Below are 13,599 nucleotides of genomic sequence, written 5' to 3'. Positions count from 1 at the left end.
CATGCTGGGGGGGCCTTAATTGGCTTGCCAGTGTGAAACTGCTTTCTGGCTTCCCAACTGCCCCCAGCGCAGCACTGATGAGCCCGCACGCCAAGGGCAAAATTCTGCCCATAGTCTCCAGCCCTCTTTAACATGGCATTGGTCACCTCCTTGATGGGCCACAGCCTTGCAGGTGTCACATATATTGCCAGAGGATCCCTGAAAAGATTTGGATGGGTAGAATTTGAGAGCCATGGTGATTTTCAGGGCCACTGGCACTGTCTTCCACCGAACACCATGGGTCTCAATTTGTCCTGAAGCATGGTGCATAGATCAATGGCCGCCTTCCTGTAAAGCCTCAGTCTGCACTGACACTGCAGCTCTGACATTTGCAGTTAGCTGAGCAGTGTACAATAGAATCTCTCCTGCTGACAGGCCCTTTTGCACGTGGCCAGCTGCTGCCACTCCCCTGCCATGCGCATCCAGAGGCTGACCTTCAGTTGCTGCTGTGGAGCCACCAGTGCCTGGCCCTCTCTCCGTCTTCACTGCTCCTTCTTCTTACAAAGTGGTCTGGAAGACTGAGTGGATCAGTTCTATGTCAGGTGGTCTCTTCCCTCTCTTGCACTATCTTTGCAGCCTATCTCCACCCAGAACCTTCCCCTTGCTCCTCCTTTGGGAATAAGTGTCACCGACCCTTTGTGTCCATTGTAGAACAACACCCACCTGCTCCTGCTGGCATGACCCTGATCCATTGGTAATAGCACTCTTAGAGGCCCTTCACTGTTGTCTGGCAAAAGCCTCCGGAGTTTAGGACTAAGCAGCTGATGGCATAGTCATCAGCAGTGGATGGTGTACAAGTGGCCAGAAGTGGTGGAGCACTGATATCTCGGAGGCTAGGACTGTAGAGCTAGAAGTTACAGAAATAAGGAGGGTAAGGCCACATAGGGATTTGAAAATAAGGATACGCATTTTAAATATCTCAGTCAGACCAGGATGGAGGTTAGCAAGCTTTAGAGTGATAGGTGAACAGTTTTGATGTGAGTTAGGTCAAAAAGAATAAATCAGGTAACTTCTGATCAGTTAGCCTAATATTGATAATTGGTAAGCTTCACAAAATTATAATACAAAATAACAGAACTTGAGTATTGCTGAAAAGAGAGACATGTCTAAGCTTTTCATCTTGCACTCATCAGGGCACTTGTAAGAATACCAATATAAGTGGAAGACAACAATTTATACTGTATGTGAGGAGAATTGGCTGACAAGTGGTGTTGTGATGGAGAATGCACCATTGATGGTGACTGACAGTTAACTGCCAAGCATTGTTTGAAATTTAAACCAGGCAGCTTAACCCCTGTTGGCCAAGGCATTGCCCTGAGGCATTGTTGAACATTAGAAACCATTTCTGACTGTGTCGAGCCAAGCTCCACAGTGATTCTCCTGCCCCCAGCATGGCTACTAGCACATTAGAACATATAATGACTGTTTGAGAGAAGTACATAACTAGAAGTTGTAGCAGGGGCTGAATAAAGAGGGTTGAAGGCTGGGAGCAACAAGATATGTCTAGTCTTTATACAAAGCACTGATGTCCTACTAAACTGGCTTCAGACAGGAATTAATGTAAAAGCAAAATATACTTTTCACATTTTTAAAATCTACTGCAAACAACCTGCAGCAGCTGGCGGAGAATGCACAATGATGCACCTCCTACATGCGCAATTCATGGGAATTCAAAGAAGCAGAGTGAGTGCAAACATCAGTCAACTGAAGAGTACAACAAAATGAAATAGGTGTTGAACAACTTGCTCAAGAAGTATGTGACTGACGTCACTGAGACTATGGGTTCTCACTTACATAAATGTCACTGGAGTATTTGACAGGCTGGATATCAGTTGGAAAGTGCGTTAGTGAGAAAAGCTATACTGACAGCTCCTTTACAGATCATTAGTCAGCCAGCTGGGGCGAGTAGTGCCAGCAGGCGTCTCAAAGGAGTTGCTGGAGATGGCTCCAGCTGCTGCAGGAACATCTCATATGCCTTCCAGCTAGATGTCCAAGCCGACCATTATCCCAACAGCATCACACCACCCAGCACAACTTGCCCCCCATCATAGTTGTTTCTCCCACTCAAGGGCACTTTGACACAGCCTTAGATTACAGAGTAAAACAGGCATTCTTCACCAGAGGAAACACTGGTGTAGAGCTGAGAGCACACAATTAGTGCAAGCAACCCAAAACAAATATTGTTAACATTTCCAGTCCGTGCGACCTTTCTTCAGAACTGAAGAGAAGTGGAAATGTGATGAAATTGATACTGTATAAGGGGGGTGGGGTAGGTGGAGCTGGATAGAAGGCCAGCAATAGGTGGGGTCAAATGAGGGATCGATGAAGATGCCATGAAGCAAAGGACAAAGGGAGTGTTAATGGTATTGGTTAGTGCCAAAAACGATGCTGACAGCGGCATATAGGTAAGAAAGCAGTTTGTGATAATAGCAGAACAAGAGTAGCATTGTGTGAGAGAACAACATGGAACAAGTAACAGATGGCCCTGTAGGGGATGGGGTGAGGGGAGGGGGCGGTGGTAGGAGGAAAAAAAAGATAGAAAATGGGATAGAAGGGGGGGATAAGAAGGGGATGAAACCACTGGCCAAATGAATAAAGATAAAAATAAGTGGATAAAAAATAAAATGAATGTAGAAAAAAGGAGATTAATCAAAGGGGGTGAGGATGGAGGAGAGTATTCATCGTCTGAAGTTGTTGAATTCAATGTTAAGTCTAGAAGGCTGTAAAGTGCCTAATTGGAAGATGAGGTGCTGTTCCTCCAGTTTGCGTTGGACTTCACTGGAACATTGCAGCAGACCAAGGACGGACGTGTGGGCATGAGAGCAGGATGGGGTGTTGAAATGGCAAGTGACAGGAAGGTCTGGGTCATGCTTGCAGATAGATCGGAGGCGTTCCCCAAAGCGGTCACCCAGTCTGCATTCAGTCTCCCTGGTGTAGAGGGGACCACATTGAGAGCAAAAGATGCAGTAGGCTAAATTGAAGGAGGTGCAAGTGAAGTGCTGCTTCACCTGAAAGGAGTGTTTGGGCCCTTGGATGGTGAGGAGAGCAGGTGTTGTATCTTCTGTGATTACATGGGAAGGTGCTGTGGGAAGGAGATGAGTTGTTGGGGGTGATGGAGGAGTGGGTGTCCTGGAGGGAACAGCCCCTATGCAACGCTGACAGTGTGGGTGGGTGTGTGTGTGTGAGGGAAGATGTGTTTGGTGATGGCATCATGCTGGAGTTGGTGGAAATGGTGGAGGGTGATCCTTTGAATGCGGAGGCTGGTGGGGTGAAAAGTGAGGACAAGGGGGACCCTATCATGGTCTGGGAGGAAAGGGAAGGGGTAGACAGAGGTAGAGGTGGTGACAGGTCAGAAGTGGGAAGGCTTGTGTAGAGTTGGACAGTGTTCTGTCCCATTCACAACTTCTCAGATAATGAAGCCGTCCATGCCCGCATAGAGCAGGATCTGGGCAACGTTCAGGCTTGGGCTGACAAATGACAAGTAACATGCGTCATGCCACAGAAATACCAGACAGTGTCTTTCTACAACAAGAGTGTAACCACCTCCTCTCAATAGTATTAACATCACTAAATTCCCCCACCATCAACATCCATTCCACTTCATTCCATTTTCATTACTGTGTGCATCATGTTAGCAACTACAACATGGAGCTGTATCATATAATTGGTCATGTTTTGATTGTATTCAGTGGTGCACAAAGACAACATTCAATCATTAGTTCTTTACCATACAGGAATTTTCATGCAGAAAAATAATGTCATAAAAGAAAGTTGTTGTAATAGACATTTCTCATATTGAAGAATCAAGACTGCTTAAAAGACAATATAAAAATGAATTGTAGAACATCGTAGACCAAGATAAATTGTACTTACTTTTTCATAGCAAACAGAAAATACAGGCTTCGTGGCATTATAAGAAGAATTTGTTCCCGTAAAATGGCATCCATAATCTTTTTGGCAACATAATTTGGATCTAAAATGGGAAGAAGATGCGGCCACCTGTATAGAAATTGAGTATAAATTATAGGGTAAAAGCCTTAGTTTCATTGTTCACAATTTGTCAACAAAAAATTATGCAGGTTTTCATGAGTAAAATAAAGGTGGTTAACCACCCAAAAAATATATTTGTGAAATCCTGCTTTAAAAAAAACACACTAAAAAAGACAGGTTTTCTCCTACATTGTTCATCAGGATCTCCCTACAGTTAGAAGGTTTTTTTTGCCATCAGTTTAGCTAAGGAATAGCAATAAATTGGTGACAATTGCTGATAGAAGAGTCTCATTCAATGTAATAAAGGCATCTGAGTATTTGATGGGGCTTGGTGTCGGACATGGCTCAGTTGGTAGCACACACCTCTGAATCACAACGTTTGGGTTCAAGTCACATTCCAGGACTTGAGCACAAAAAAAAAACAAGGCTGATATTCCACTGCAGCACTGCACTTTGATGGAAGGTGCCGGCTTTTGATGAGTACTTTAAACCAAGGCCCTATCTGCCTGCTTGGCTGATGTGAAAGATCACATGTTACTATTTTGAAGAAGGACAGGGGAGTTATCCCCAGTGTTCTGTCCATCCCTCAATCAACGTATATATGAAAAAAAAAATCTGGTTATTATCATGTTTGCGGGAGTTTGCTCGGTGGAAATTAGCTGCCACATTTCCTACATTACAACAGGGGTTTTTAAACAGAAGTGAGAAATTTGGCAATACTAGCATGCCACCAGCAGAGGGAAGGAAGGCTCTTCCTGCAAGTCTTCAAGGGGAAGCTGGACTGGTTCTTGACTGATGCATAGATTGAAACACGATAAAGGTAAGTGGATTTACAGTGAACAAATACATTGTTAGTGAGATCTCCTGGACCGCCTTGATCACTTGAGGGAGTAGAGGGGGAATTTTACAGATTTTCTTTCCCTTATCGCTCCTGAGTTTTTCTGCCTTTTTTGCCTCTTGAGGGGTTAAGTGGGATCTAGTCATGCTGCCTCAGGCATTATGAGTGAGAAACAGTCTTGATGGATCAGTTGATCTTTTCCTGTCTGTAATTTTCATATGTTAACCGTGCATTCACATTTTAAATTTTTGAATGCATTTAATGCTGAAAAGTTTTAGAATATACTTTGTCTACTGCCTTTAGAGTCTTAAATAACTTAAGCTCACCTCAATGCCACACCTCACCTACCACCACCCGCCCCAACTTAACCAAGCATCCTACTGACCTGAAGCCCATTCACCAACACAGCTGATTTTCTCTGTGTTCCCTCAGGCCAAAATGTCCTTTTGTGACACAGTATGCAGAACTGCACACTGAAGCTGGCAGAGGGTCAATACTTTGTACAGACCATCACTGTGTACTATATTTTTCAAGCTAGATAATTGAAGATCCTACTTTCACCACAAAACATGGGGCCACTTTGCGATGGTGGGTTAGGTGTGTTTACCAAAAAAACTTCCATATCCTTTCCTGTATTCCCACTGTTTCTTTTTATTCCCCAGCCTCATGATTTTTTATTTTTGTACATGAAAAGATATCTTCCACATTTTGGCTGAAAGGATCCAGGGGATTTTTAAAAATTCTTTCACAGGGTGTGGGCATTGCTGGCTAGGCAGGCATTTATTGCCCATTCTCAACTCCCCTTCAGGGGGCCTAATGGCCGACACCCCAGGGTTCTAAAAGAGATAGCTGCAGAGATAGTGGACATGCTAGCTATGATTTTCCAAAATGCCTTAGATTTGGGAATCCTTAGATTAGATTGGAAGTTGGCAAATGTTACACTGCCTTTTAAGAAAGGAGGGAGAGAGAAAACTGTGAACCACAGGCCAGCTAGCCTAACGTAGTTATTGGGAAAATACTGGAATCTATTAAGGAAGTCTTAAGGAAAATCCTGTTTGACAAATTTATTTGAGTTTTTTGAGGATGTAACCAGTGGGGTAGATAAAGGAGAAAGCAGTGGATATAGTATACCTGGATTTCCAAAAGGCATTCAGTAAGGTGCCACATAAAAAGTTGATAGGCAAGATAAAGGCTCATGGAGTTGGGGGTGAATATTGGCATGGATAGAGGATTGGTTAGTGGATAGATTAACAGATAGAAAGCAGAGAATGGGTATAAACAGAGCTTTTTCAAGTTGGCAGGCAGTGAACAGTGGAGTGCTGCATGGATCAGTGCTGCAGTTCAGCTATTTACAATCTATATTAATGACTTAGAGGAAGAGGCAGGGAATAATGTATCTAAGTTTGCTGATGATACCAAGCTAGGTGGTAAAGTAAGGTGTGGGGAGGATACAGAGAAGCTGCAAAGAAATAGAGACAGGTTAAGTGAATGGGCAACAAGATGGCAGATGGAGTATAATGTAGAGAAGTGTGAAGTTATTCACTTTGGTCGTAAGAATTGAAAAACAGAATTTAAAAAAAACTTCTAAGTATTGATGTTCAAAAGAGACTAGGTTGTGCTCATACAAGGAACAAAGTTAACATGCAGGTGCAGCAAGCAATTAGGAAGGCAAATGGCATGTTGGCCTTTATTGCAAGGGGATTAGAGTACAAGTATAAAGAAGTTTCACTGCAATTCAATACAATTGACCTGCACATTTTAGAAAGAATACACTTACATTGGAAACAGTACAGCGAAGGTTCACTAAATTGGTCCCTGGGGTGAGGGAGTTGTCCTATGATGAGAGGGTGAGTAAATTGAGCTTGTATTCTCTGAGTTTAGAAGAATGAGAGGCGAGCTCATTGAACAAATTCTGAATGGGCTCGATGGAGTAGATGCTGAGAGATTGTTTCCATTGGTCAGGGAATCTAAATCACAAGGGCACAGTCTCAGGATAAGGATCTGAGATGAGGAGACATTGCTTCACTCAAAGGGTTGTGAATTTTTGGAATTTTTCACTGCAGATGTTTGTGGATACTCCATTGTTGAATACATTTAAGGCTGAGGTAGGCATATTTTTGCCTCTCAAGGAATTAATAGATATGGGGAGCAGGCAGGAAAATGGAGTTGAAGCCCAAGATCAGCCATAGTCGTATTGAATGGTGGAGCAGGCTTGATGGGCTGTGTGGTCTACTCCTGCTCCTATTTCTTATGTTCACCTGAAAAGAAGATCCAACAGAAGTCTAACAGCTACCAGTATAGCTCTTTATTCATGGGTATATTTGTAGAACCCTCATTTTAAAAAAACAAACAATTACTGCCATCCTTATCTCATGATCTTCACCCTCATAATCTATTTATTTTCTTCATTTTTTGCTGTACTCATTTTAGTGTTTTAATCATATATGTAATTTTAAACAATGCAACCTTTTTTATCATCCTTTATCACCTGTTTACTCCTTTTATTGCTGGCATTGGTTTTCCTACCTCTGCCACACTTTCCACTTAATGGAATGTTTTTATTTTGTCAACCCCTGGTTATGCCTGTTGCCTTGAGCATTTAGAATTACCCCATACATTGCCTGCCAGTATACTTTCACTTAACACAATTCAGATTCATCAGTTGGACTCATAAATATTCTTTTTTTTTATTCATTCATAAAATGTGGGCATCGCTGGCTAGGCCAGCATTTATTGCCCATCCCTAACTGCCCTTGTTCAGAGGGCATTTAAGAGTCAACCACATTGCTGTGGGTCTGGAGTCACATGCAGGCCAGACGAGGTAAGGATGGCAGATTTCCTTCCCTAAAGGACATTATTGAACCAGATGGGTTTTTACGACAATCGACAATGGTTTCACGGTCATCAGGCTTTTAATTCCAGATTTTTATTGAATTCAAATTTCAGCACCTGCGTGTTGGCATTTGAACTCGGGTCCTCAGAGCATTACCCTGGGTCTCTGGAATACTAGTCCAGTGACGACACCACTATGCCACCGCCTCCCCCTAATTTTGTAATTCATTACAAAATTGCTAGAAATTAATCAGAATGCCACAATACTAACATTTCAAGATTGTAAGTTTTAAGTAACACATTCTAGCAATACATTTTAAGCTTGAGTCAATAAAGTTGAAAGTAAAGATGACAAATTTAATGAATCAACATGACTACCTACTTGGTTTTACAGCCATCGACCATGCCGGTGCGTACAAAGAATGGGCAAACGATGGTAGTCTTGATACCATTTTTCCCTGCAACAAGCAATTCTAGTGCAACAGAATCAGCAAAGCCAACTGCTGCAAACTTGCTTGAACAATAATCTGTAAAAGATGAAAGACACCCGTTGCTCACCAAAAACATGTGGGAATCAGATCTACTAGGACAGAAGTCAGTTGTATGAGAATAAAAAGACAGTTTAAAAAAAATTATCATAGTTCTAATTATTGATAGCACATATAGCGGTGATATTCAATATTAGAACTATTAGATGCCAGATTATAGGAAATCTCCATTGACAAGCCTAAAGATCAATGGGCAGCTATCAATGAGGGTTTTTTTATTAATTTAGGGGCTGTGGGTGTCACTGGCTAGGCCAGCATTTGTTGCTCATCCCCAATTGCCCTCGAGAAGGTGATGGTGAGCTGCCTTCTTGAACTGCTGCAGTCACTGTGGTGTAATATACCCATAATGCTCTTAGGAAGGGAGTTTCAGGATTTTGACACAGTGACAGTGAAGGAACTGCGATATATTTCCAAGTCATGATGGCAAGTGACTTGGAGGGGAACTTCCAGGTGGTGGTGTTCCCATGTTTCCCCTGCCCTTGTTCTTCCAGATGGTAGTGGCAGTAGGTTTGGAAGGTGTTGCCTAAGGAGCCTTGGTGAGTTTCTGCAGTACATCTTGTAGATGGCACACACTGCTGCCTCTGTTCGTTGGTGGTGGAGGAAGTGAATGTTTATGGAAGGGGTGCTAGTTAAGCGGGCTGCTTTGTCCTGGATGGTGTGAAGCTTCTTGAGTGTTGTTGGAGCTGTATTCATTCAGGCAAGTGGAGGGTATTCTCACTCCCAACTTGTGCCTTGTAGATGGTGGATAGATTTTGGGGAGTCAGGAGGTGAGTTACTCGCCGCAGGATTCCTAGCCTATTCTTGTAGCCATGGTACTTATACGGCTAGTCCAGTTCAGTTTCTGGTTAATGGTAAGCTCCAGAATGTTGATAGTGGGGGATTCAACGATGGTGATGCCATTGAATGTCAAGGGGTGATGGTTAGATTCTCCCTTGTCGGAGGTGGTCATTACCTGGTCCTTGTGTGGCGCGAATGCTACTTTCCACTTGTCAGCCCAAGCCTGGATATTGGTCTTGCTGCATTTGGACATGGACTGCTACAGTATCCAAGTCGTCATGAATGGTGCTGTACATTGTGCAATCATCAGCGAACATCCCCACTTCTGACATTACGATGAAAGGAAGGTCATAAATGAAGCAGCTGGAGATGGTCGCACCTAAGACACTGCCCTGAAGATCTCCTGCAGTGATGTCTTGGAACTGAGATGACTGACCTCCAACAACCGCAACCATCTTCCTTTATGCTAGGTATGACGCTAACCAGTGGGGAGTTTGTCCCGATTCCCATTGACTCCAGTTTTGCTATGGATCCTTGATGCCACACTTGGTCAAATGCTGCCTTGATGTCAAGGGCAGTCACTTTCACGTCACCTCTGGAGTTCAGCTCTTTTGTCCATGTTTGAACCAAGGTCAGCAGCTGAGTGGCCCTGGCAGAACCCAAACTGAACGTCAGTAAGCAGGTTATTGCTAAGCAAGTGCTGCTTGATAGCAGTGTTGATGACCCCTTCCACCAATTTGATGAATACTGAATATCGATCTTTCCCTGTTGAGAGCAAAATCTGTGCCTTGTAAATTATATGGTATAATGCTTCTATAATGGTAAAAGTGTAATACCCACACATCTTTCAAGAAAAGTAATAGTTTAACTCATTGATATTAAACACTTGAAATATATGCACAAACTGAAATGTAGAAAACAACAGCAATTTAAAGCTGCATATATTCTGCCATATTGTACAACATTCTCAGTCTAAATATTATGAGCATAAAATCTCCAGAAGCCACAGAAGCTATTCTTACCTGCCAATCCATTGACTGGAAACAGTCCTGCTGAACTGGCAATACTAACCAGGTGGCCATGGTTGCTGGCAATCATTGCAGGCAGGAACGCTTTATAGGTCTAAAAACAGTTAACCATCAGAATTACTAAGTGGACTGTAACCGATGGCTTATTGTTTTTACTTAAAACTACAAGGATTACTAAATGAGGAAGAGAACATAAAAACATATTTGAAAACTGCATTGACAATTCATTTTTCCCCTAGTATAGCAGACTTAGCCAGATTATTTACATTAATCGCCGTTAAATGAAATAAACCAAAATCAGTAAATAAGACAGGAGAAAAAACAGTGAGAAGTAGAAAGTACAGAAAGCCACTAAAAACATGTACAAAACTGAAAATCAGCAATTATAACCCAAGGGTATCTTGTCTGAGTTTTTAATCGAACAAAAGAAGTCTCCAAAATGTACATGATTTTATCCTTTAATGCACTGCGGGCAAAACAATTTAATATAAAATTATTCACGTGCTAGTTTTATTGCCATTTTTGCACTGTCGCAAAGCAATTTAAGATGCACAATATTGTAGAAGTAATAGCATTACTCAGAATTCAGTCAATAATCTGAATGTTCAGAAGGCATTCGATAAGGTGGTACAAAAGATGTTGTTGAACATGGTTAGGGCTCACAGGATTGCAGGTGATATATTAGCATGAATTGAGGATTGGTTAACAAACAGAAAACAGAGAATAGGAATAAATGCATCATTTTCGGGTGCACGTTATAACCTAGTGGGGTGTTGCAAGGACAAGTGCTTGGGGCTCAGCTGTTTAAACCTATGACCTAGATACGGGGATTGGGTAATTATTTCCAATCTAGTTTTGTCTAAACTTGGATATGAACTGTGAGGTAGACGCTAAGAGGCTGCAAAGGAATAGAGACAGGTTAAGTGATTGGGAAGATGGTAGCAGATGGAGTATAATATTGAGAAATGTAAAATTATCCACTTTGGTAAAAATAGAAAATCAGAATATTTTTAAAAAGGCGAGACTCAAAAATTTGTTGGTATTCAGAGGGAATTGGGTGTTCTTGTACACGTATCACAGAAAGTTATCGTACAGGTATAGCAAGTAATTAGGCGGGCAAATGGCTCGTTGGCTTTCATTGCAAGGGGTTTAGAATGTAGGAGCAATGAAGTCACAACAATTATATAGGCCTTTGGAGAAACCACATTTGGAGTACTTTTGGAGTATGGTTTTGGTTTCCTTTCCTAAGGAAGGAAATACTTGCTTTGCAGTGAGTGCAACAATGGTTCGCTAGGCTGCTTCTTGGGAAGAAAAGGCTGTCTTATGAGATTTTATAGAATAGAATGGGCCGATATCATCTGGAGTTCAGAAGAATGAGAGGTGATCTCATTGCAAGATGTAAAATTCTTAGAGGGATTGACAGAACAGATGTTGAGAGACTGTTTCCCCTGGCTGGAGTGTTTAGAACTGGGGATCATAATCTTGGCATAAAGTATTAGCCTTTTAAGACTGAGGTGACAAGAAATTTCTTCATTCAGAGGGTTGGAAACCTTTAGAATTCTCTACCCTAGAAGACTGCAGATTCTTTGTTTATAATATTTAAGGCTAAAATCAATAAATCTTTGGGAACTAACTGATCAAGGGATATGAGGACAAAATGGGAAAGTGGAATTAATGAATCAACTGTGATTTTATTGAATGGCAGAGCAGGCTGAAGGGGCCATATTGCCTTCTCTTGCTCCTATTTCTTATGTTCTTACTTGGAAGAACTTATGTTCTTACTTTGCTAAAAGCAAAGCCACCTCCACAATGCTTTGAGCATTGCATCTTCAGCACAAGCCTACACAGAACCATCTTCAGAAACAAGGATGGATTTTCCTCTTTATTGTGTCTGGGGGATATTCTGGAGGTGCAATCAGAAAGTCTACCAACAGCTGAAATTTGTGTGTCAGAAGGTCAGAGGTTTAAGCACCATTTTAGTACCTCTGCACATAATCTAGAGCGGGGCCAAAATATAGCATTGTTGTTGCTTGAGTCTGCCACTTGTATTAACAGAAACCTACTAATGCGTAATGGGGACTCCTACACAAATTCAGACTGCATCTAAAGCTATCAGCAATCGTTCTGAGCCAAAATATGAACCTCAAGCCCAGGCTACGGAGAGGCGGAAAACTTCAAGAAAAATATTACTGAAGTTACATGGATGCAAACAAAAAAATTAAAGGCAATCATTTTATTGTGAAATACGTAATTCTATATTGCTAAACTTATTTTACATATTAGAAATTGAGAAAATAGGAGCTGAAAGGGTTTTGAAAAAGTAGCCTTTAAAAAAAAGAGCCACTGAGTTTGTGCCTCAAGCAAGCAGCAAGCCAACCTAGATTCCCACCCACCAAAGCCCCTCATCGCTGGTACTTTCTCCACTGATTTCCCATATTCTTATGCACATGTTATCATCATCATTGTGGTGGGGGAGAAATAAGCAAGGTTGAGGTGACCATAAATAAAAATAATTGAAACCTGGCGATACATGCTCCATGCTCAGAAGCTTCTAAGAATTAATACAAAGAAGCCAGCAGTCTGTGGCTTGAAACATGAAAGTCTTACACAGGCTGCAGAAGTCACTGAGCTGTAAATGGCAGACTTTGATTTAATCCATCAGGGTGTTGTGGGGGAGGGGTGGGTAACTTCCTACAATTACTGCACATTGAAAAAAAATCAATTGCCAAAAAAGTTAGCATGTTAATTGAAGAATTTAACTCTGATTAATTCATTGCCATTAAAGTTATGAAAAGTTTAGACAAATTGGAACCAAGTATGCCTTTCTGCTGTGTATAGAATTTAAGCATGTGGAACAGATTACTGGTTGTGGAACAAAAAACCTTAATGGATTTTAAGGCAGCACTTGACAGGATTGTCAAAAAATAGAATTTGGTGTTGTTGGAAATGTAGCAAGGAAATAAGTCATTCGCTGTTCTAATTGTGCTATGGCACTTCCTTACATATTACTAATTCTTTATTTGCTATTTAAAAATACAAACAGGAACCGATTTAGATATATTTGTGGATATATTTATTCTGCTGAGTTTCTGCACTCAACCATTCTGTGTAAAGAGAACAGAATGAAAACCAGACACCTCTCATAAAAAGAGGTAGGAGGAAGAAAACTAAACAGAGCTTTTCCATGGAGTTATTTTAGGATAATACATTCTAAGAAAATACATTTAAACTAAAGGAACACAGAAACACAGAATTTCATTTTCATTAAAAGTTATTTCATATTAAAGAAGTGATCCAAGTTAATCACATTTCTGAATTTTAAACTTACTATCAATCGCATTCTAAGGTTAAATATATTTTTTATAATATGCTGTCTCTCCCCAGGCTGTTCTTTTATACTTTTCACAAGTTGAAGGTGGAATCAGCAACCAGCACAACCCACATGGAAGATTGAACAAGGTTCAACAGACACCGGTGTTGTTTTTAAATTCGGTTCCAGGACACAACCTATAAAACATGCTAGTAACATGAAAGACGAATACTGAGG

The 13,599-nt window shown here is 41.4% G+C and overlaps 1 protein-coding gene across 1 annotated transcript in view; it reads right to left on the bottom strand.

Annotated features, from left to right (window-relative positions):
- The window catches only part of LOC144679756 (epidermal retinol dehydrogenase 2-like), a 34,797-nt gene that overhangs the window by 9,214 nt on the left and 11,984 nt on the right, over nucleotides 1-13,599 (bottom strand). Inside the window, exons 3-5 of the mRNA XM_078540463.1 lie at nucleotides 10,047-10,146; nucleotides 8,082-8,226; nucleotides 3,913-4,038 (exon numbers count right to left, since the gene is read on the bottom strand). Coding sequence (XP_078396589.1) covers nucleotides 3,913-4,038; nucleotides 8,082-8,226; nucleotides 10,047-10,146 — 371 coding nt within the window. The remainder of the gene's footprint in view (nucleotides 1-3,912; nucleotides 4,039-8,081; nucleotides 8,227-10,046; nucleotides 10,147-13,599) is intronic.

Source organism: Cetorhinus maximus, chromosome 4, assembly GCF_964194155.1.
Source record: "Cetorhinus maximus chromosome 4, sCetMax3.hap1.1, whole genome shotgun sequence".
In the NCBI taxonomy this organism is placed as follows: Eukaryota; Metazoa; Chordata; class Chondrichthyes; order Lamniformes; family Cetorhinidae; genus Cetorhinus; species Cetorhinus maximus.
Note: the sequence above shows the minus strand (reverse complement) of the source record. Positions and strands in the feature narration are given on the sequence as shown.